The 24,683-nt window shown below is 39.9% G+C and overlaps 1 protein-coding gene across 1 annotated transcript; it reads right to left on the bottom strand.

Moving 5' to 3' along the window:
* Window positions 1-437: 437 nt before the first annotated feature.
* On the bottom strand, window positions 438-23,854 carry rgl3a (ral guanine nucleotide dissociation stimulator-like 3a). Its single transcript, XM_022205218.2, has 19 exons — window positions 23,745-23,854; window positions 23,305-23,353; window positions 22,223-22,482; window positions 13,088-13,377; window positions 10,518-10,562; window positions 10,175-10,344; window positions 9,637-9,797; window positions 9,229-9,540; window positions 9,036-9,139; window positions 8,865-8,949; window positions 7,410-7,484; window positions 5,984-6,070; window positions 5,873-5,905; window positions 5,621-5,742; window positions 5,435-5,530; window positions 4,132-4,267; window positions 3,796-4,035; window positions 2,958-3,072; window positions 438-2,239 (listed from the first exon to the last, which is right to left on the bottom strand). Exons 3-19 carry the CDS (start codon window positions 22,409-22,411, stop codon window positions 2,085-2,087), a joined length of 2,415 nt encoding a protein of 804 aa, XP_022060910.2. The 5' UTR covers window positions 22,412-22,482; window positions 23,305-23,353; window positions 23,745-23,854; the 3' UTR covers window positions 438-2,084.
* Window positions 23,855-24,683: the final 829 nt, after the last annotated feature.

Below are 24,683 nucleotides of genomic sequence, written 5' to 3'. Positions count from 1 at the left end.
TAGTAATCCAGGCCCCAATACAAATTTGCAGTAAAGGTGAAAATCCTAAAGTCAATCTCCAACACAAAACACTAATGAAATACCTTTGTTTCACATATTTGTCATTAAAATGGAACTTTTCAACATTTATTGTTCAGTGCTGATAGGCTGCTACTTGTGACGTACAATCCATGAGTGCCAAAGTAGTGAATTTTTAAGAATTATTTAGTCAGGAATTGGCAATAATGAGGAAAAATAGTGAATATTGGGTCTGAGGAGCAACCACACTGGTAACTGGTTTATTTCGAGTCCGTTTATCTGAAATAATCCTGGACGACTTCATATTTGTTGTTCTATCGCTGAAGTTAGCATCCTCTTTCATTTCTCCTGGGATCAACAACGTCACACTTCATCAGGAACACAGCAAACAAAAACAAGTCATTACAGAGACACTGTGCTAAATAGCGGATTTACTTTATTAGTGGGCATTTGATGCCAATTATATACAATAAGTGCTTACATTAAACTTTAAAAATGAAGAGTCTTGTTAAAAAAAAAAAGAACAAAAATATGTTTGTGCAGCAACATGGAATTTCAGAAACATGTTGAACACCTGCTAATGTGACACACGGACGGACACAGCAGCTGAGACTTTTCCTTCATTTGCTGCAGCTGCCAAACCTCCTTCAACTTGACTTTTATTCAACTGCAACAGCTGCAAAGCCAGTGATGTAAAATCCTGTAGAAGACTTCACCAGAGTGCCTATGATTTTTGAGTCAATTTTAAGCAGGGATGTGAATTTATCTTATCACATGCTGATTGAAGAGATGTTCACACCAAGTACTTGTGAAAAGCTGCCTGGTATTCCTGGGGAGGACCTCACATCATGTGTCAAACTTGATTCGCATGCAGGGACACGTAATCTTCACATACAGGAACCCTTCTTCAGATGCATCTCATTCACAGCGACACAGGCAGAGGAGCTACTGGATTTCCTTCTCTTTATCGAAGGCCTAATGTTCTTTAACTGCCTGTAATTCACATTAATCTCTCATGTCAGCTGTAAAATTAAACCCCTGACAAAAATGCCTCAATTTGGACAAAGCAACTGCATATTCTCACATAAATTTTCCTTCATTTGACCACAGCAGACAGTAAAAATCTGCTTTCTTCATTCACACCGATACAAACTTGAGCTGAGCTTCCAAAAACCAAAGGAAGTTAAGATCTGTGAAAGAAAACAGCATATCGTTGAAGACTGGAGGGGACGGCGGTGGACCAGAAACAGACACAGAAACACATTTTTATCAGGCCACCTTTGCTCTAAAAGCAGGAATACTGAAATGCATTAAATAATTTATGTTGATAAAATTATATTAACTCACAATAAAATATTTAAACTAGAAGACGGCTGAATACTTAACGACTCTCAAGAAAACACATCAGGCCTGAAGTCCAAACTGTGTTTTTCACACATTTGATTTGGAGGAGTTTCACCATTCTCCAAGTGCAGATTCCACATTCAACCCAGATCTGTTTGCTTGCTCTTCAACTAGCAGCAAACGTCCCGTTGTCACTCGTCCTTTCAGGCTTTGCTTCTTTTTGTGTGTTCGAGAGTGTCAGTGCCTCCTGTTAGTCATTCAGCCAAACAGGTTGAAAGAAAAGTGCCAAATCTGCTGCACCAGTCGCAGACAAGAAACCGATTTCTACATTTTCTACTGTTACGATGCAGGAATATTGTCAGTCCAGCTGATCCTGGTGTGCAAAAACAGACATTTACTGGAATTATTGGTGCACTACGGTTATTTATCTCAGGAGAGAAGTTCCTGGGTGAACAACAATCTGTGACTCAGATTCTTTCTTCTTTATCCGTTTACATCTCCCTAAAATGTTCCAACACGCTGCAGTGCTGCTTCTGATGAACTACATCTTGTCAAAAGCTCCTCCAGGTTACGTTTCAGTCAAAGTCTTGGCGTCTCTGTGGCGAAGCTGCTCTTATCTGCTGCACTGTGACAATAACGGCCACAGATGTGCTGCTGTTGCAGATGTGCAGCTCCTCCGCCTTCCAGCTGTGCTCTTATCGTTTAACCGGGACAGATGCTCTTCACTTGGCGTGGCGGCTCTTGGGCTGAGCTCCAGGGCTGGAAGAAGAGCCAAGATGTCTCCCGTGGCTCTTCCAGCGCTGGCGCAGGACAAAGTCATAGTTGGCCGTGGTGCACATGGCGTAAAATACGTTGGCTTTGTCAGGTATCTGGAGCTCTGAGGCAGAAAGAGGAATAAAGCGATGAAGTGCCGCTGTTTAGTTTCACTACACCTGATTTATCTGCTTCTCAGGTTATTATGGAGAAGGATTTGCAGCACTGCCTCCATTTTAAACCCATTTGAAAACAATGAGAGCAAATTTAAAAGCAATGAAAATATATGCAGTTGGTTTTCAGCTGTGGATGATTACATCTCCTCAAAACATCATCATGTCTGGCAGTTTATTTGCACTGTGGTTTATGAAATATTGATTTTTGCATTCTTTAGATTGTAGTTTGTCATTTTTGGTTTTACAGGAGCCAAACGGTTCTCTGCTTTCAGCTCTAATACTGGCAAACATTTAGCCAGTTGTTGCAGTTTAAGAATGATTTTCCTTTTTGGTGCATAAGAAAACATCCCTATTGACTATTAGGCTCAAAGCTGGAGTTTTTAAGATTAAACTAAGATCTTATGCTGCTCGTCTTGTAGCTTCAGAATATTCAGCACAACCAGCTTCAAATACAACTTCCCAGAGGATTTGTACATTATATATGATTTGTACCGTGTCACGGCTTACCAGCAAAAACAGTTACCCTATTTAGAAACTTTATATACACACAGTTTAAAAAGTTCTGCTCTTGGTCTAAAGGACTTTGGAGTTAGCTCTGTTTCGAGCAAGTTCTACCAGCAGTCAGAAAAGTTCAGGCTGCTTGAAGCCTGGGGAGAAGATATTCACCTTTTCCGTTGTTGAGCATCTGGCAGAGGCGGAAGTCATTAGAGCTGACGTCCTCCATGTTGTGCTTTTCAAGAGCTCTTTGAATCACCCGAGGCGTGTGGTCCTGACTGGTCAGCTGCAGATGAAGCAGAGAATCCAACAGAAATCAGTACCTCACATCTGTACTCATGAAACCTATTAATCCTCTCAACCACGAAATGCACCAACAGGATTAAAAGGCAAGTTATCTTTAAAAAAAAGTATCAAAATAAATGTAAAAAAAAACAAACTAAAATGACCTCATTTATCAGAGCCAGAGCTGTGAAAACAAAGAATTGTCAGACTTCCATGTGGTTCTTCAACTACTCAGCTGTGATGTTGCTTCATTAGGAAACTTTCACAAATCTGGGCTTAAAATTGTGACATTTTATCAAAATCACTTTATTCTCCATGTCTCATTTAAAAATTCATCAAAAAACCAAACATTATAACCAGGTCATGTGAAAAAAATCTGTTTCTCAGCATGAGTGTAAAGTGACATACACTTTACAACTTTGTTTTTGAAAAGTACCAGAAAAATTAAGGTAAATTTACATAAAGGAAAAATGGTGAACACTGATTTACTGATAACATGTTAGACTATTTACAAATCCAAAGAGTCCTAAACTGTTTCTGATTATGCACAAACATTTTGCTCCAAAGTAGCCTTTGATTTAAATCCTCTTGAATGAAGTGTGTCAGTTTTCTGTCAACACAAGGAGGGTAAGAAAGTTCACTAAGCAGTCCTGACTCTTCTGCTTTCCATTTTTAGAACGACCGTCTGTCTGGCCTTTGAAGTGCCGCAGATTACAGAACTCACCAGAATGCTCTTGTAGACGTTTCCGTTGCTGACAGACTCCACACTGACCCTGACGATACAGGAGTCAGCGACCTGCTTGTTGTAAACGGGCAGCACAGCCTGAGGAGAGCAGCTGGACGAAGACTCTGGACTCAGAACCAGAGAGGAGGAGCTCAGGTCTGGATGTGAGGAGCTGCAGGACGAGCTGGAGGACATGGAGGAGAAATCTTCTGTCACGTTGTGAAGGGAGCCCGAGAGAGACTGAAAGAAGAGAATATGAACGTATTTACATCCCTGTTGTCCTCCACACGATCTGATATTAAACACAGGAGTCTGCAGACTGATAGTTGTTGGTACCTTGAGTTTGAGTCTGAGCGGTGAAGGCTGAGGGACAGTGAGATCCTCCATGTCTGAACTGCTGGAGCCAGAAGATGACACACTGATCTGGTCAGCATGAGTCTTCCTGAGGCAGCTGTCGCTGCCCGTTCGCAACCTGCACACACAAATATAAGCTGAGCACTATTTCACTGGTGAAATACATCTTTTAAAAAAACTGGCAACAAAATTGACTCATAGCAGCAACTCCTGTAAAGACACAAAGCTTTCTAATTTTCTAGCTTTGAACCTCTAAACCCCACACAGTATCAATGTGTTTTGTTCCTGTGACCTTATTTCAAACTGTGGGCTCGTTTTTCAACTGCAATAGAAAGTCTATGGAAACAGGACAACCATGACTAGAAGTACAACAACCTCAAAAATCTATATTTTGTAGTATGACCCAGTAATAATGCCATAAATTAGAAAACAAAACTGCATACAGTTGAAATTCTTTGATTAGTTTTTTTTTTTTTTTTAAACAAATGTCACATAACTGGAATCAATGTGCAGCATTTTTCTAAGGGCGACTCTTCATGCTTGAGATATTTATTTACTTAATTTTTAATTTGTCTTCTATCTTTTCTTTCTATAGACAGCCAGCAGTTTAGTCAAAAAGTCCCTGAAATGTGACCATGTTACTGTTGGTCACAGCTGGGTTACTACTGGCTTTACAGCTGCACCATGAAGGACAGATTATTTTGTTTCTTAAAGTATCTGGTTAGTGCATATAGCTTATTTTTGGAAATTTTTAAATGCAACATACAGAATAACCCGATTTTGATGAAAATCACAATTTAAAGCTTGTTCTGGATATCTGGCCAGACTGAACCACACAAGACAAGTGGGTCATTCAAGAAGCATCAGAAATTTTGAGATCCACAGATTCTCTTCATTTATAAAGTCTTTGACTCTGACAAATTTTGGCATTGATTTAAAGTAACGTGACTTCTAAAACCGTTGGTGGGTTTTGGGTTTCACAGAATTAATGTTTACTTCTTCAACAATTTTACACTAAAGATATAAAAAATATTGAATTTTCTGTTAGGAAAATAGCATTCACTTCAAGAGTTTAACCTGAAAGCCATATTTTGTCATTTTTAGATGAACTATGACGGACACAGTTTTCAAGGACTTTTTAAACCTTGAGTGACGCAGCCTCTTTGAACGTTTCCTCATTAACTGCTGGAATAATGCTGCTAAAAAAAAAATATTCATCTACTAAAGTAACTAAACTACATCCATTTCTGACAAGTTTTCCATTAAAGTGGCCTTCAGGACTTACGAGGCGAGCTTCTTGGTGAGCAGGCGGCTGCTCCATGAGTTGGGGGAGGCGGGACATGGGTCGACTGGAGGCTCCAGCTCACGAGACAGTTCATAGCTGCACAAGACAAGAACAGAGATGTGGTCAGCTGTGGATAAACTTACTTTAAAATCTTTACTGCTGCATTTGGTTCAGTATGTTTCTCACCTCTCCTGGTCTGTGAGCAGAGTGTGGGCCTGCAGCCAGGAGGTGATGTGAGGGTTCACTGGAAGGTTGTAGTGAGAACAGGAGGCCTGAAGCTGCCGAATCTGAGAGAGGATCTCAAACTCCTGTGAGGAGGAACAATAAAATCTTGGTCAAGGAAAAGGCAGCGTATTAAAACTAGATTTCAGTCAGAGCACATTATCTAAAAACCATCACAGTTGTTCAGGTAAGACACCACTAGGAGGCGACACCTACCCGCCTGCGTTTCTCAAAGTTGATGAGTCCACCCTGTGGAAACAAGGAAAGTGTTATATGGGATCATAAAACTACTAAACTGCCATAAAGACGAACAAACAATGAGCTCACCTCTACAGTGTCGGTCAGAGCTGTATCCAACATGGTGAGGACTGTCAGGTACGTGCCCAGGTACGGTACGATGCCACTGCTGAGGCTCTGAAGACAAAATAAAACCTGAATTTCTATAATAGCAATAAACTATACCTCTACAGCATCTTTCAGGACCATAATTATAAGCTGCTCTAAAAAAAACAAACAAAAAAAAAAAACAACAACAATGAAACATTAAAATGACAATATAAAGTTAGAAATGACATTATAAAATAAATCCAAATGCCAATCTACAGTCAGTGGTGAGAGTGGTCGTGTGTGTGTGTGTGTGTGTGTGTGTGTGTGTGTGTGTGTGTGTGTGTGTGTGTGTGTGTGTGTGTGTGTGTGTGTGTGTGTGTGTGTGCATATATGGAGGGAGGGTGGGATGGGTCCTCTTGTTTTTAAATGTTGCACAGCACTGTGTTACATTCTTTGTATGAAAAGTGCTCTATAAATAAAGTTTCATTTGATTTGAATCTGTACATATAGTTTTAAAAAGCTTTTTAATTGTGTCATTGACTCCACTGCTCTGACTGTAAGGGGAAAGTCTTTCCACAGTTTTTGGAGTAGAGCAGTAACAGCATGATCCTCTTTGCTTTAAGCATAAACAGCATAATGTTTAGCAGCATTTATTTTTTTAATTTGAAGGGTCTAGGTGTAGCATAGGGTTCCGAGGTGTAGAGTGGAACCAGAACACATAAAAATTTCAAGGTAATTAACTAAATAATAACTTGAACTATGAATCAAATGGCTGAAGTAAAGTGTTTCCCGCAGTCAGAGTTTGAGAGCAACCGCTTGCTGCAACTGTAAACAGGTAATTAGTTGTTAGACTGCTTGTTTGCAAAATGCAAAAATCAACAAATGTAACCACCTCATGACTAATTTACTGCAGATATTTTATTACAGTGGTGATCCCCTAAATGTTTTTATTATAGGAAATTATCCAGAACTCAACGTGAGAGGTCCATATACTGAGCTCTGTAATGTATCCACATGAACAACGTAGAAATTTAGTTTACGTGGAAACACACACGTACCTGAGACTATTTAAACAGAGGAAATATGGGGGCATAAAACGCTTCATACACAGCTCCACCCAGATTAAGTAAACTGATGAACTGTGGGAAACGCGAAACACATGTTCGGTTTTATGTCTTTGCCTACGTACGGGGGAACACTAGCAGTCATGTGAGCTGGAAGTGTTTCCATTAAATACTCAGATTGGAAAAGAAGAGGGAACTTGGTGTTTTTTTTCTGGGACGTCAGCTTGAACACGTGACTTTTTAAGGAAGAAGAATTGATGAAAAACAGACCTCAGCCTTTCGTTTTTTTACTGGCTAAGGTCTCTGGCGGTCAAACAGGACTGAATTTGAGGAACCAAACAAAATGCTGAAAATCTTCTTACCGTCTGTCTGGACTCAGAGCAGAGTTTGGGGGATTTGGAGTCCGAGGTAGCGCTGCTGTCTGGGTGACTCCCATCCTGCAGAGAGGGGACAAAGTCAGCATTGATGGGATGAAATAAACACAAATCAAGATGCTAATGCGAGACAACAACAAAGCTGGCATGTTATATAATTGTTCCGCTCACGGTTGAGCACCCACTAACAGGGTGCTGTGGGTGTGGGAGGCTGCTGTGCTGCAGGACGAGTTTGGTTAAAAGCATCTGGACACTTACAGACAGTATGTACTAAATATATTAATAGCTGCTGGTTAATATTGAAACCCAGCTAGCTTCTTTTATGTGCAGCCGTATTGCTGGCCACTAACAATGAGTTTCTGCTGCTGATAAACGCAGTATCATTAAATACACATTCATATCAGGTATTTTCCACAGTGGACGGCTCTCAGAACAGAAAAACAGAGTGGCAGATGAACTGGACGTTGAGAAGTCATTCAGTTATGTGAAATAAACCAAAAACAACAGGTTATAAAAGCTAACAGGAGGGCAGTTAACTAGCTGACTATTAGTAATTCTACGTACAATTAATTCAGTAAGGACCAGGTTAACAGGTCTAACATCCCAAAACCTGCTGCCGCATGTGAAAAGTGAATCATGTTTAAAAGATAATCACCAAAATTACATCATTTATCAGAGCCAGACAAATTAAAAACAGGAAGAACTGTCAGACTTTCAACTTTCTGAGGGTCATTGAACTTATGTGTGATTTTCAATTCAACTGAGGGAAACAAACCGAATCTAAACTTAAAATACATTTTCAAAATCACTTTATTCTGCATGTTTTATCTATAATTTGTGCAGAATTTGTGCCACTGAATTAATGATTTGCAGTCACATTCTATGTAAATTCATGTGAACCACATGTACACAATGGTTAGGCGACTACTTACAGAAAAATAATTAGACTTTAGTGATTAGACTTCTTTTTACTGTAAAACTATTTTCTCACAGTTGTCCTGGAGCACAGGACTCCACCAATAATTTCTCTAAGTGACTCTGTGTGACAGCTCATCTGAATGAAGCAAAGAAAATCACAGAGTTACAAGATTCTGACCGATCCTGTTCTCTAGGTTTACAAGTTTTCCCTCAATTTAGGTAATTTTTTGTTTATTAGTAGCTCAATAAATGTGAATGTACGGTCCAGTTTAGCGCATTTGACAAAAGCTGTGCATGTGTCTTGGCTCTCTCTGCCACTCTCATTAGTACGTCTGAACAAAGCTTTGATGAACATAAAAGTGACCTCTGTCAGAATGAAAGGCTGAAGTAACATCAACAGACTAATGAAGTGTAAATTATCGCTTGTCTGAAGAGGACTTTGTTGAAATAACAACAGAACTCCTCCAGAGCCAGCATTATACACATAATCTCATCTGTGTTTGGGTAGAAAACACATGAAGTTACCTCCACCAGGATCTCTCTGCTGGTCAGCACACAGTTCTCATCGGGGAAAGTCTCACACAGGTGGTCAAAGGTTGCCATGCTTTCCCTATTTGATATATTAGGACAGTTTTAATTGCAAAGTCAGTATTTTCTATTCTAAATATGTGCAGCATGCTGAAAACGTTGGCTGACCTGCTGACAGCTGCCCAGGTCTTCTTGAGGCGATACACGGCATTGGACTGCAGGGCTGAAAGAATCGCTCTTAAAGAGGAGAAGTTCTTCAGCTGTCTGCAATCCTGCAGAGGCACAAAACACAGTCATGTCTTCAAGTTTCACTTGATTGCAAACACTTAATGAAATTGTTGAAGTTTTCCCTGATCCTGACCTGTGCGATGGCGATCCACCTCTCGATGATGCGTGCTCTCAAGGCGGGGCTGGTGCGAGGGCAGCGGGGGGAGCTCAGGGCGGTGGACGGGTACAGGAAGGCAGAGGACGAGCAGGGCGATGAGATAGGGGAGGAAGTGGAAGGGCTGGATGAGGACAGGCAGAGCAGCGAGGTGATGACACGGTTGGTGATGGCGTTAAACTGCGAGATGGTGGCACGCACTGTTGGTGCCAGGTTGCGGTTTTCCTTCTTGTCACGCTGCGACCAGACGCAGCCCAGACAGTGGAAGGGCACCACTTTGACAAACAACTCCTGAATGAAGGACAGCAGATACAAAATAGTCTTAAGAAGTGACTCCAACACTGTCAAGTATCACAAAACATAAAAGCTTCTGAAAACGAAACCTACAGCGTCCAGTCTTGTCAGCTGCTCTGCCACGTCTCTCACAGGAGAGTCCATAAAGTCGAATTTGTTTTCCTCCTGAGTGGCCCACTCTCCTCCATCGTGCTGATCTCTGATCTCCTGCTCCGATGATTCATTGTCGTCCTCTGACGCAGGCTGGATGCGATCTATCAAACACACCAAGTCAGAAATGACATCCAAACGTGCTCATCTACCGACACTAAAGAAATTAAATATTTGAGGCTGAAATTGCTGTTTTTCACCAAAATGACGCAAAAACAAACAGAGTACTGAAGTTAATATAAAGCTCAATAGGTATCTCACTATTCAACTGCTGTAACTCTCATCTACACACCTCAGCTTTGAAAAATCACCATTACTATTTTCGATGAATGATGGATAATCTTTTGCACTGAACCAAAATACTGGAGCTGACAGTATAAAGAAAATTACAAATGGATGTTCTGAAACTCAACATTTTCAGTGTATTTGAAACTCATCTGCTTTGGTTATGCATCATCATGTATATAATTTTCTATCATACTTTGTTCCTGGAGCTTCTTGAGCAGGATCTCTGCGTTCTGAGCTAAACGTCTGAAGCAGAGGCGCCGGTGGAGGTGGACACACAGCAGCCGGAGGGCCCGATACTGAGGAGGTTCATGGAAGTCTTCACTGTGTTCCTCCAACCACAGCCGGATCACTGGGACTAAAGTACTGAGGAAAGACAATGGGGGAATTAATAAGTCTTAATTATGGTGTTGCCCAGGATTACCAGAGGCCTCGAGGACATCTGTATCATGGGTAAGAAACAAATACCAGCATTTGGGGAAAAAGGTGCAACAATGTTAAGTTGGAGAGAATTACCAAAACCGCTCAGCTGAACTCACCTGCGAGGGCAGACGGTGTTATCCAGGTTGGTGATTGAGTCTTCTCTGTGGGGCAAATGGGAAGCAAAATTACTGAGCAGCTAAAATGTGAATGAAAGACTTCTGTTTAATGTCAAGCTTTGTAGTTCTGTTGACACGTCCATATGGTGGTTTTCACATGCCAGAAAGCACAGCAATAAGCGGTTAGTACCATGACTAAGCATTTCTGCCCTAAAACTGCTGCTCTAATGGTACTACTCACACCATGAGATCAAAGCACGCCAGAATACAAAGACACATAATTGTAAGAGTTAAGTTGGGTTGTTGTATATCTATATGAAATTAAATTATGTTTAAAGTAATATAGGAAGAGATCAGATGAATCGGGTCGCTTTTTTTTGGAGCGAACAGTAAGAGGCTTTTGTGGAGTGGGGTGAAATTGGAGTGGAGCCATACTGAGTTGAGCACACAGGTCAGAAAAAGAGGAGCGCAAATGTTGTTCTCTACAGTCTGTTCACATGCCCTAGTGTGGTCTGGACTAGTTCTACAGTGGCTGAGCAGAGTTGTAGGTGAGCTGGTGTGCTCAAGCAGCTTCACAGACTTCACAGATCTGCACATTCCAAGGGAGGCTATAATGTTTATTTACATCCAAGCCATTTCACGAAAAAAAAAAATTCTAGGCAAGCGATTTTGACACAAAACAACACTGATTTTAACTAATTATCCCCACATAAAGATACAATATGGGGAGTAAGTGATGACAGAAAATATCCTGTAAACAACAAAGATCTCAGGGTTGAACGTGCCTCACTGTCCATCCTGTGGAAATGTCCTGCAACACCCTGAATCAGCTGGGACACTGTGGCCTTGTTACAGAGTGTAAACAGAATAATGTCTCCCTCGGGGCTTAACACCAACATCATAAAGTACACGTGCAGTAAAACTGAAGCACGCTGCCATGCTGTCTCATCTGTCGGGAGCCTGGTTCAAGTTTTATTACAGGACTCTCGATGGTTTTTATCGCACCGAAATGTGGCACAAAAGAGAATTGTAGGATTAAAAGTTTAATAACAGTCAGAGTGGAGGAGCAAATTAAAGACAGTGGAAGTTGCACAAATAAAGGCTAGTTTATGGAGAAGTTATCCAGTTACAGTGCTGATGTGTTATAATTTAACAGCAGCAGCAAACTGTGACATCATCAGTATAATCCTCTAAGGTGAAGGAGGGAGAACATATTTCCTACTTAGCCCTGACTTCACCATAAAGATCATCGGAAACCTGTTGCCACCAGCACCGCAGACATGAGGGCGACTGTTTGACAAATAATACATCAAGTCAGCAGACCTAATGACCACAGTTTAACACTCTCAGACATTTACAGCTCATTGGGCAAAGGTGAGCTGCAAGCAGCTGATTGAATTCAAGTTTCTTCTAGCTCTTTAATCATCTATTTACCAAAATGATTAAAAATTTTTACTCATTTCTACTTTTCTTGGGGGAATCTCACCCTACCTTCAAAAACATTCCTGCAGGTTATGCCTATTAAAACTTGAATGAGGCATGTGAAGCAGCTCCTCTGCTGGGTGTGGAGGGTGGAGTCGTGACCATTTTGGACAAAGGAACAAAGGCTGAGATTGCTTTGTTTAACTCGTGATGATAAAACCCGTCATAGAAAACCTGCTTCATGCCAACAGAGTTTTGTTTTGCGAATAACTGATGCGACACAATGAGGTCGTCTCCTTTTGAAAATTGATTTGTGCATTTGGTAGGTGGTAAAAACCTGGTTACGCATAAGTCCAGCTCTCACTTGTATACAGTGACGAAAGCAGCACACACACTGGAATAACAAATCAGTGTCAATAAGCCAACATGCAAATACTAAAGCTTTTTTATCTGCACCTGGTTTCTGATAAGAACCTTTAACTCATTCCACTTTCTAAAAGGGAAACCAGTGAGTTAGTTCATTCAGCCAGTTGAAAAATATACAAGAAGATGTGATCAAAGTTGCTTTGTTGTAACTTTCATATATTTTTTTTATTTTCTTTCAAATCCATGCCATGTAGATGTTCTTGTCAGAAAGTAACTGCACTTACTCGCTTTGTGGTCTAATGTGGCCACAGCCAGTTAGCCTGGCTTAGCATAAAGACTGGAAACTAGTAGAAACTGCTAGCCTTGTTCAGGCTGAATGCAATTAAATAACATGAAATATGCAGCGTGTCATTTTGCAGGGGCAGGCACGTGAATGTAACTCTTGGCAACAAAGAAAATAGGTCAGTTTCACAAAATAGAAAGATGAATAGAGGTAGCTAGATACTTTGTCTCACAGGAAAAATTTAAGGCATCCAGTAACTCCTACATGTTGCCTTTAAGAAGAGTAAGGAAATAAATATGTGAACTGTGCTGGTAGCATAAATAAGGCATCAACCTATTCCTTGCTCCTCCAGCATAAATCTTAGTGGATCCTTCTAAATCCAGCAGCAGCAATGACATCATATGTGGCCTTGCAGACCAGCTGACTGAGCCCTCATGGTTTGTGCTAGCACAGTTGACAGCTAAAGTCTGCAGAGCCTCTATTTTTGACAGTGTCTCACCTCTGAAACAGCAGCTCAATGAGTGTGCTGGTGGAGGTGAAGGCCCTGTAGGTGGACAGGAACACCGGCATGAAGTCGAGCTCGCGGTGTTCGCCGTCCAGCAGGTGGGTGACCAGACGTTCCAGCGTGGCGGCCTTCAGCCTGCGCACCTTCACTGTGTGGTACTGGACGAAGCCCAAAGCTGTCGGGAGCTCCGTCGTGTCCGAGCTGGGCAGGACGGGCTCCCTGCGCAGCGTGATGCCAAACACAGCTCCGTCTTCCTCCTCCTCGCCCCACTCCTGCACCGGGTCCTGCAAAGAAAGGAAGTCAAGGTCATCAAGATGTGGCAGATATGGAACCAAACACCTGATATGGACTTTAAGGTGCTGCAGAAACCCCAAAAGAATCAGTGAACTTTATGAGGGAAAATGTGTACAATCAGAAACTTTTGATCAGATCATAATCAGTGCAAAAACTTGCACTGCAGGAATAAGATGATGCTGCAAATTTCCCTCTGCATGAATCGAGTACAGCAGCTGTGGAGTTTCTTCAACAGCTGCCTACATCTGCAATAACTTGCCTTCAAGCTGCATTTTACGTCCGTTAACCTCATTTTTCAGATGCTGCTTATGACCCGGCCTTGAAACCTGACACAGACAGACAGACATCTCGTAACTGGACACGAAAGTATTCACTGGCGTCCTTGTTTATGTGAGCAAACACGTCAGGGACAATTAATTGAGCCGTGACACAGTTTGACCTGGAATTTCCTCAGTTTTATTCTGACTTGACTCACACTCTTTGCCTCCAAACTGTGGAGAAACACTGATAAGTGGATAGTGAAAGGTGGAAGTTGTATTTCTTGCTGTTTAGTTAAGCACTAGATCAGTTTTTTTCTTATAAAAGTACAGTTTTGGCTGCTTTTCACGAATCAAATTCTTATTCTCTAATTTTATTTATAAATCTTGTTTTTATACATTATGCACAAAGATACTGACTAATTTTGTTGCAAAAATGCAAAGACAATAAAAATTTTTATTCTATCCCAAGCACAACAAATGAGAAAATGAACACATCCACATGACAACGTCATCCTCTTATGTTGATTATTAATAACATTAAATTACAGCCCAGCAGCATTGGACAGATTTTTAGCATCAGACCACATGGCAAAGTCAGAAAGATCATTGTAACGTTTAGCTGAAAAATAAAGATTTAGCTGCTATTTTCCTCCGAGCAAAGCACAGATTCCGTCTGCAGTGTATTTATTTATTTAAAATCAATTTCAGAGAGATGGAGCAAAACTGCAGAGTAAGTCTTGAGTACAAGTCACACATAAATGGAAAAAGCAGAACTGGATGCAGAATATGCTGTTGCAAGTGTATGAGAGCTGTTTTTTTTAAATAAATATTTATAGCCACAACTTCAACCAGACATAAGGCAAAGGTGGAACAGCACTGAAATCACTACAGAAAATGATTTTAGACAATTAAAAACACACACACAAAAACATACATTTCTTCCATCCGCTCAAAATACAGCTGACTGCCTTCATAATGTAGGGTTTATTGACTAAATGAATCATATTCTCTGGGTGTCACCTCCTCTCCTGCCACTCACAGGCCTGGAATGAGGAGCATTGATTGGTCTGAAACATGTGTCCATGCAGGTGGTTTGTAATCACAGAGTTACGTAGCACATGTGCAACAATGGAAGCAGATCATGCTTAAAAACACCTGACAGAAACCAGCGTTAGCACAACACAATGCCACACTGCAGTGAATGAGAGCTTTATCAGAGTTTGTGCTGCTGACACAGAATTAAGCTCACATGAAGCTGACAACACTCAGAAACAGAAAAACACTGTCTCTAAAGTTCCAGCTCAGCGCCACAAGGCAAAAAAGTAAAATGTTATATTTAGGATGAACCTACCATAGATAGGTGCCATTTCCCCATGTTTGTGTTTCTGTGGCTCTTGCAGAGAATTAATCCGAAGTGAAGGCAGTTAATTAAGGATTTAACTCTGACCTCCGACAGTTCAAGTCGCCTGAGACGTTCATTTTTGCAACTAATGTCAAGAAGAAATTTTAAGTGTCCAGACGTCGAAGGTTTCAGCGACAGCGTGGAGGAAATGAAGTGAGGGCAGACGAAGAAAGAGAGGTATCCCAGTGGGCGGGGCTAATGAACAGGTATGGGCGGGGCTATGGCCGCTGACCAATGGATATGCAGAAGTGAATAGCATCATATTTTATTATGAAACTTCATGCAAATTTTACATGTAAGGGTCAGACTGGAAAACTGATTCTGATGCTGATATTTCTAAACTGAAGATTCTCCTCTTGTCAACTTCAAAGTTTTGCAATATTGTGCCACTTTCAAAGAAATGTAAATTCTCCACTGAAAATTTTAAGAAAAATCTCAAGGCATAAATGTTTCATTTTGTTTCAGGTTCGACTTTATGGTCTTAATGCCTTATACTGAAGGTAAGGTTTAAAAAAAAAAAAGAACTTTATTAATACCACAGTGGGGAAATCTGCAGTGTTACAGCATCACAGAGGATAGATTGTTCTTTATGTAGAGACTTCAGATATTGAACAGATTTACTTTAATGTAGAAACTTGAAATATTGGACAAAGTTTTTCTTTATATAGAAAAACTTTGATATTGCACAGACTGTACCATGAGTAGAAAATACTGATTCTTCTGTATGTAGAAAACATATTACAAATTGTTCTCTTGTTTTGCTTTATTTATTTTTTGTATTTCATGTATTTTTGTTGCTGGCTGCTTCATAACATTTTCAGCATGTGGGTCAGTTAAGGTTGTTTTAAACTCCATTTGAAATTTGATTAGACTTTGAAATCCTGCAGTACTACTGGACAAAAGTAAAAACTCTCATCAGATCAGTGCCTTGCAAGCGATGCAAAAATAGCATGCTGTAGAGTATCACTTAGTTGTCAAGTATGAAAGTAGTTGCCAGCTATTTTGGTAAACAATTACTTGATTTATTGGATAAAAAAATACAATTTATTGGGGTGGGGGTGTAGAAATTTTCACTTAGTAGCGTCATAATGTGTGTATGTTGGTTTTGTTTACACTGTGACGGTAGAGTGAATATCAGGAATGCCAAAAAAAAACCTGACATTTGCAAAATATACTTGAATATGAAAAAAATACAGGGATCACCACTGAATTCATAAGCACTAATCACTCTAAAAGTACTGTGGGTGATTTTGTAGGAGTACATCTGCATACATACAGTGCCTATCATAAGTATTCACCGCCTTTGATGTTTTACACTTCTATTGCTTTCATAAATCAATCATGGTCAATAAAATTTAGCTTTTTTAACAAAAAATATATTGGAAAAAACTCTTTAATGTCAAAGTGAAAACAGATTTCTATAAAGTAATGTTAAAGAAAGAAAATTATATAAATAAAAATAATTGTTTGCATAATTATTCACCCCCTTTTTAATTTAATGGTCTAATTCAATAGAGGTCCATCAAATTGTTGCCAATAGTCTCACAATTAGTGAAATGAAGATCACCTGAGTGGTGTGGGTGTGTTTCAAGTGATTGAGTTGTAAAACACCTGTGACTGAAGGGTCCAGAGAGTGGTTGATCAGTATTCCTGGCTACCATTACACCATGAAGACAGAAGAACTCTCTAAGCAACTCGGGGAAAGGGTTATTGAGAAGTACAATTCAGGGGATGGTTACAAAAAAATTTCCAAGGCACTGAACATCCCCCGGAGTTCAGTGAAATCAATTATCAAGAAATGGAAGAAATATGGCACTTGTGTGAATCTACCTAGATCAGGCCGCCCTCGTAAACTGAGTGACCGTGCAAGTAGGAGACCAGTGAGAGAAGCCACCAAGACCCCTACAACTACTCTGAAGGAGTTACAAGCTTCAGCTGCTGAGATGGGAGAGACTGTGCATGTAGCAACTGCTGCCCGGGTTCTTCACCGGTCAAAGCTTTATGGGAGAGTGGCAATGAGAAAGCCACTGTTGAAGAAAAGTCACATTAGATCTCGACTAGAGTTTGCCAAAAAGCACGTGGAAGACTCCATGGTCAAGTGGAAGAAGATTCTTTGGTCTGATGAGACCAAAATTGAGCTTTTTGGCCATCAGACAAGACGTCATGTTTGGCAGAAACCAAACACTGCACATCACCAAAAACACACCATCCCCACTGTGAAGCATGGTGGTGGCAGCATCATGCTGTGGGGATGTTTCTCAGCAACTGGACCTGGAAGGCTTGTAAAGATAGAGGGCAAAATGAATCCTGCAAAATACACTGAAATCCTGGGGGACAATCTTTTTCAGTCTGCAAGAGAACTACGTCTTGAGAGAAGATTTATTTTCCGGCCAGACAATGATCCAAAACATACTGCAAAAGCTACACAGGAATGGTTAAAAAAGAAGCAGGTAAATGTTCTGGAGTGGCCGAGTCAAAGCCCAGACCTCAATCCTATAGAGAATTTGTGGCTGGACTTGAAAAGGGCTGTTCATGCCCGATACCTGCGCAACCTGACAGAGCTTGAGCAGTTTGGCAAAGAAAAATGGCGCAAAATTGCAGTGGGAAGATGTGCAAGACTGACTGAGACCTATCCACACAGACTCACTGCTGTGATTACAGCCAAAGGTGCATCTACTAAATACTGACTTGAAGGGGGTGAATAATTATGCAAACAATTATTTTCATTTATATAATTTTCTTTCATTAACATTACTTTATAGAAATCTGTGTTCACTTTGACATTAAAGAGTTTTTTCCAATAATTTTTTTTGTTAAAAAAGCTAAATTTTATTGACCATGATTGATTTATGAAAGCAATAAAAGGGTAAAACATCAAAGGGGGTGAATACTTATGATAGGCACTGTAATACATTTTTTTAAAACATCAAGTGGGGCTGCTAAGTGACTCGGTGGTTAGCACTGTTGCTTTGCAGCTAGAAGATCCCTGATTCGCATCTCGGCCTTCCTGAGATCTTTCTGCACGGAGTTTGCTACTATAGCCTAAAAACATGCTGAGGTTAATTGATCGTTATAAATTGCCCCTAGGTGTGAATGTTAGTGTGATTGTTTGTCTCTATATGTAGCCCTGTGATAGACTAGTGACCTGTCCAGGGTGTCTCCTGCCTTCACACTAAGTCAGCTGGGATAGACTCCAGCTCCCATGACCCTAATGAGGATTAAGCAGTGTGTAAATGATGGATGCATGGATGAATGAAAAGTCAAGCTTAGTACATTTCTCCTGTGAAACTTTCCAAAAGTGTTAGGCAGCCAAAAAGCAAAAGTTTTTAGCTTTGGGTGATATTCAGGCTTTATATTTGTGGCACTTTGTGGTGCTGCTTTAAATGCTTAAACATATCATTTGTGATATATCATGTAGTGGCAAAAATTGCAAGACAATGTCAAGTTTTGTGTTTCTTTTTGAAGCCAAATCTTTCTTTTGTGGATATTTACCTTGTAGACTAATCATCAAAAAAAATGTAAATCCTGCGAGTTTTCTTTTTTTTTGTATCAAGCAACAAAAAAAGTTGCAGCATCACAGTTGAGCTCATTTGCTTTACTTCATATGGTGTTTCCTGCAGATTGACTGTAGCACACAATGCTTAATAGATATATTCTGCAGCCTTCCTGAACTTGTTAGGGTTGTCAACAAAACAAGACACACTTGAGGACTTAACCTTGGTGTTTGGAAAACAATGATCAACATCTTTTACTATTTTCAGGCATTTTGTAGACTGGACAACTAATTGATTATTCAAAAACAGAATCAACAGATGAATCGACAACGATTAGGCGCAGCCTTGTTGTAGAGGCAGTAAATAAATCACCTAAACGTGGTTTGAAAATTTCCCTTAGTTACAACAGTAGCATCTGTACATCATAACAAGGTATTAAGTCTTATTGCAACAAACACCACAATCATGCTCTTGTTTTACTGCAGTCATTCTTAGACAACCTTAGTTGTCGTGTACACACATTACATTTTGGGGTCATTTCAGTTTTACCACATGAATTTGGGACATTATTATTTTTGGACTTTGCACAACTGAGATGATTGTAAATTAACTGCTTCATTTTCAGTTGTGACATTTTTAATTTATTTTATATGTTTAATCACATGAATGACATTTGAGTAGCATTTTTACTCCTATGTCTGAGATTAAGTTTGGTTCCTTCCTGTTCTAATACTTTAAGCACATTTCTGGGATAATACCTTCAAACTTTTACTCAAGCAACACTTTCGGTGCAGAACTTTTAATTTAACAATTTGCACTTTCACTTAAGTAAAGGATGTGAACAGCGTTTATTGGTCATAAATACAGCCTCATTTTTCTTACAGCGGACAAAGTTAAAAGTGCAGCCTCATCTTTACTTCCAGAAACCACCAGAGTGCTGGTATGGACTTTTAACTGTTCATGTAATATATTAAAACGCTTTACAGCACTAACATCCATGTGTGACAGTGTTTTAGAGTCAGGTCCATAAATAATTTGGATAGCAACATCTATCTCTTCCACAGCAGTCCATTCGCTCGGATAGATCATCTTTGTTTTTTCAGCCTCCCACTTGCATTGACGCCTATTTCGCCCACTTATTAGGAAATCATATCATCGATCAAATGAGTCAAACACCTGGAAACAACGGCAAACCTTTAATCTCTATAAGCTGTGATGAAGTACAAAGTAAACATTCCGCACCTGACTATGAAACTGCCCATCAGGCGACTGTCCTACTTCTATATATATAGATTTGTTAAAAAATGGCTTTGATTCTCAAACACTTGATGCAATATTTTTGTGGACAGACTTGAATTAAGGTATCAAAGCAAACTGACTCATTGTCCAAAACACTGCTGACCTGGTTGTAGGAGTGATCATTGTAAAACACGACTGAGTGCGTTTGTATTCCAGCATTACTCATGGATTGTACAACAGCAGATATATTACTTCTTAATATAATTCTGCAAAGATGACACTAGGTCATCTGCTGGCCACACAAAGTTAAAAGATGAACTTTAAATTAATTCAATTTCCTTAAACTCTCTGTAGCAGCTTTCAACTTGCTCCTTTCCGAAAGTGTTTATTCTATTTTGAAGGAAGAGACTAAATGCAAAATGAATTATCTGGAGGCGAGAAACTGAATCCAGGCCAACTTCAACATGCCTGAAGTGACGCATTCAGCCTTAAAAGAATCCAGTTGGGACAGTTTTTTCCTCTAGATTACCTTCCTGCCAGTGGCATCTAGGTGTGGTGTGACATACTGCCTAAAACTGGTCTGTTTTGTTCTGAAAGAAAGAGGTTATGACTTCAAGGAAATGCAAAATGAAGATGGACATTTAGAGCCTTGTGCTTTTACGCTTATATCATACTTGGAGAAACTGGCCAAAAAAAGTGAAACACAGATAAGCTGAGCAGATGGGATGTCTGTAATCAAGCTGTCCGCTGCTCATTAAGCACAAAGGGAAGAATGAGCTCTTTGTTTGTCTGATGAGTCTCCGTCTCTCTCCGAAATAAAAGTCTACAATCATTCTCTCGTGTTTGTCGATGCCACCCACTATTTCTACAAAGGCTGAACAAAAGAGTGGAGGAGCAGCAGCAGCGACAGCAGAGACCCCAATTAGTTCTGATTAGACACATGAGTGGGTGACGAGGTGAAGGCAACGAGCATGCAAAAACATGTTGGTTGAAGATCTGAGGAATTCACACCATCAAAAGGCTCTTTCTCACTAGAAAGACCAGAATATAATCTACACTTCCTGCAGAGTCTCTAGTTTCGCTAAGTAGCTGCTGGTGCTGTTGACGATCTGAGAGGAAGAAACTGGAACAATAGTGGAAGTTCCCAGACAAAAAAAAAATCCTGACGTAAGCAATGGCTGAATACATGACAGTGGATGCAGTTTCTGCATCACACGGCAGCAGTACAATCAGCCCAAATAATTCCCAGATTGAAGTCAAAGAGGGCGTCAAGCCTTATCGTAAATCTTTTCTGAAACAGTTGGGGTCCTAATTTTCTATAAATTTAATCATAATCTGTCATTCCATTTTCTAAAAATTGATAATTTTTTGATTTTGTTATAGTTTTCACGGGCTTCTGTGACAGCATAAAGAATATTCTCTGGGTTCTGGACAGCTATTGTCACATATTATATTATATTATATTATATTATATTTGTTAGTAAAGTATTGGTCAGACAAAAAAGGAATTTGAAGATGTGTTGGGCTCATGATGACTTATGATCGATGATGTTTTTGGAAATTTTGAAATTTTGTTAAATTTGAAGGAGTCAATGGAAAATCTAGAAAATAATGCAAAATCTTCAAAAACAAACAAACAAACACTGACTCCTGCTTCTAAAATATCAACATTTCCTGTTTTTATTTGTCTATGATGGTGTTCTATGACAATAGAAAGAATATTCTTTGGGTCTTTTGGGAACTTGTAATAGGAATTTCCCATTGTTTCCCATTTTATAGACTAAATGATTCACTACGAAAATAACAGCTAATTAGAAGAACTTCCGTAAACTGAATCACTTTCGGTTTTAGAATGTTAGTCGGACATAAAAAGGCATTTAAAGATGTTGTGTTGGGCTCAGGATGACGAATGATGGCTGTTATTTGTTGGATTTAGTTAAATTTGATGGCCCAAATAGAAACTCTGGAGAATGTTTAACTGATCAATCGGTATTACAAATAATTAGTGGATGATTTCAACTCAGTACTAACAGAAAGAAGCATGGATTTATCTTTCACTAGTCCTAGTGTACTTTACTTTTCTGCTAGTCAAATAGGTTGAAACGTTCAAATATGTTAACCGTAATGCAGATTTAAAATCATTTCAAGCCTTAAACATTACAAATCTCACAAGTTTAATTACAAACTTCCCAATTGATGGTTAATGTCATATCACAGTGAATCACATTGCACTGAAATGTGTCCTGGTGATATGGAAACACCTCAGTAAAATTCATATTTCTGTGTTTCCACAAGAACCTCTGACAGAAAGCTGCATACCCCAAGTGCATTAACATGGACTTCTTTGTGTTATGTCAGTGGATGCTCTGCAACACTTGAGCTTAACCTCTTTAGATGAAATTGTAAAACACAACAAATGTCCAACAGACCCAAAACTCACCTCAACCTGTCCATCGGTGTCCAGTAACTGGAAGCTCCTGAGCCACACCCCGGGCTCTGTGTCCATGTGGATGCCCACGCAGGGACTCGGTCTGAGCATCAGCAGCTTCTTCATCCTGCCCACTCGGCTGCGGAGGCTGCGGGCTTCCCCTCCATCGCTGCCTCCGCACACAGGAAGGATGGTCCTCATCTCTGGCTCTGGTTCGGTCACGCCACAGTCCCACGCGCCTCGTCAGATCTCACCCACACCTGCTGCCTCATCTGAGTCGGGGAGGAAAGCGTGAAACTGAAGCAGTCAGTTTATTCAGAATCGTCTCCAGGTGAAGCTCAGCACATCACACTGAACCACTCTTGTTTTCAGCCATTTAAATCCCATTAAACAAACACCGATTATGGAAAAAGTGGGTCAGCAGCAGCCAAAAATGAGCAAGAAAATCATGATTACATTTATTTTACCGGGACAGAAATAGGTTATGAGGCAGCACAATTCAATTCATTAGGAGCAGCACTGCACAGTTACACAACTAACTTAATTCATTTCATATTAACATGGGTCTGTGTTCTCCTGGACTGATACACAACTATAAAATGTCATTTTGCTGAAAGAATATTATCTTACACTAAAATAAGTGAAGCAAAAAAGCATAAATTAACATTATGCTGAGCATGTGCATGAAATATCACAGTGCAAGCAGGGATTTTATGAAAATGACAATGTGTAGTGAGTAGAAAGATAAGACAAGAAAAGACAAGATAAGAAAAGATAAAACCCTGTGTGAAACTCACAGAAAATTCTACTGAAAAACATCACTTAGAAAATTATTTTATGTAAAAGAATAGATTCAAATTAGCTTTTTTATTGCTAATTCAAGATTAAATGACTTTCCAAAACCAAAACAAATCAATAAAAATCCAAAGATACCATAGATATCTTCGAATAAAGCTACAAAATGAACATATTCAGTTACACAAGCAGCTAATGAGTGCTCTTTTACAATAATCCCAACAAAAAATATTCACCACCCTACAGTTAAAGAAACACTAAATACATTTAGACAAAGCAAAGAAAAATAATTACTTAACTGCAATCCTGCTTCTCTTCAGAGCTGCATTTGTCCAAACCAGAATATTCCTGCAGAGATAGTGTGAAAGTTGGAAGGAAGAGACTCTGGCATTTATCACTGAGGACTGATTGTTCTTGGTGTTGGTGTTGGTGGGTGGATGATTCCCTGCGCATGTGTGCGCGTCTGAGTGTGTTGGAAAGGCCTCCTCCTTGTTTGGCTCAGCTCTGTGATTCATATATGTAATTATGTTCCACTTTAATTTCACAATTCAGATCATTCCAGTTCACTGCCCTGTTTGTTGTTACAATCCACCGGACAGTCTCTGGCCTGGATTTCACCATGACCCTGGATGTAATTTGAACAAAATCACAAACATTCTAACACATCCTCATTTCTTTTAGCTGTCATGCCTTGCCTTAAGAGTTTCTGTGAAATGTTGGGTGCTTGTGTGTTTCCTACCTGTGAGTGGGAGTGGGAGGTGTGGGTGCACATCCATGGCAGCCTCCACCAGGTGAACCTCACGCAGACACATGAATCATGGTGAAGTGGAGCCTGCTGGAGGAGAAGCTCCCACACTGCTGGCAGAGATTCAAACTCTGCAGCAGCAGCAGCAGAACCGCCTCCCCTCCCTGATTGGCTGATCAGAATGAAAGAAGCACCAATAGAATGAGCCTTTGCTGGTTTTTACTTGATGGACAGCTGTTGTGTTAAACTCATAAACTGGGCTGTCCAGTGACGTTATATAACATTCAATAAGACTTTGTCTTTAAACGGCCTCATGGACGTTCACGTCGTCATTTCAGGTGTTTTCTTGCATGATAGTGACTTTGCTAATCTTTAAATAAGTCAGTATTATTTGTGTATGTATATGTCATATTTTAATAGTAAAACAAAACAAGCAAACAAGCAAAAAAAGCATGCGTGTGTGTAATTTAAATATACAAATGCAGATTTTTGTTTACTGTTTATATGAGAGTATTGTGGAGGTTATCCATTAATTTGAACAGAAAATCCCCAAAACTGTTACATGTGAAAATGACTCTTGAGAAATTGCTGTAAAAATAAATAAACATTTATTAGTAGAAATCGATTTTCCATTCTTTGTTAAATTATAGATATCTACTGCATTACAGATTATTTTTTATTAATGCACATGTTAAAAGCAGAAGTAAAAATGTCTTTATTGTCATGATACAGAGTACAACGAAACTGCTTTCACATACTTATGGGGGAAGCTGCCATGTGCTAACCACGGCTCATCAGGAGCAGTTAGGGGTTCAGCGTCTTGCTCAGAGACACCTCGACATGAGCTCTCCAGGTCAAGGATCGAACCGCGACCCCCCATTTGCAGTGTACTCCAACTCAATGGGTAGAGACGGCCACTCTACCCATTGAGCC

This window comes from Acanthochromis polyacanthus, chromosome 3, assembly GCF_021347895.1.
Source record: "Acanthochromis polyacanthus isolate Apoly-LR-REF ecotype Palm Island chromosome 3, KAUST_Apoly_ChrSc, whole genome shotgun sequence".
In the NCBI taxonomy this organism is placed as follows: Eukaryota; Metazoa; Chordata; class Actinopteri; family Pomacentridae; genus Acanthochromis; species Acanthochromis polyacanthus.
The sequence above is the reverse complement of the archived record's forward strand: the minus strand, read 5'-3'. Positions and strand labels throughout refer to the sequence as shown.

What these genes read in the sequence shown, in the direction of transcription:
- rgl3a (XM_022205218.2), bottom strand. Translation starts at nt 22,411, where the DNA reads ATGAGGACCATCCTTCCTGTGTGCGGAGGCAGCGATGGAGGGGAAGCC. An exon ending in CTCTGACCGACACTGTAGAG is followed by an intron (nt 5,906 to 5,983) that starts GTGAGCTCATTG and finishes TTGTTTCCACAG; the next exon opens with GGTGGACTCATCAACTTTGA. An exon ending in ACGTCTACAAGAGCATTCTG is followed by an intron (nt 3,073 to 3,795) that starts GTGAGTTCTGTA and finishes CTTCATCTGCAG; the next exon opens with CTGACCAGTCAGGACCACAC.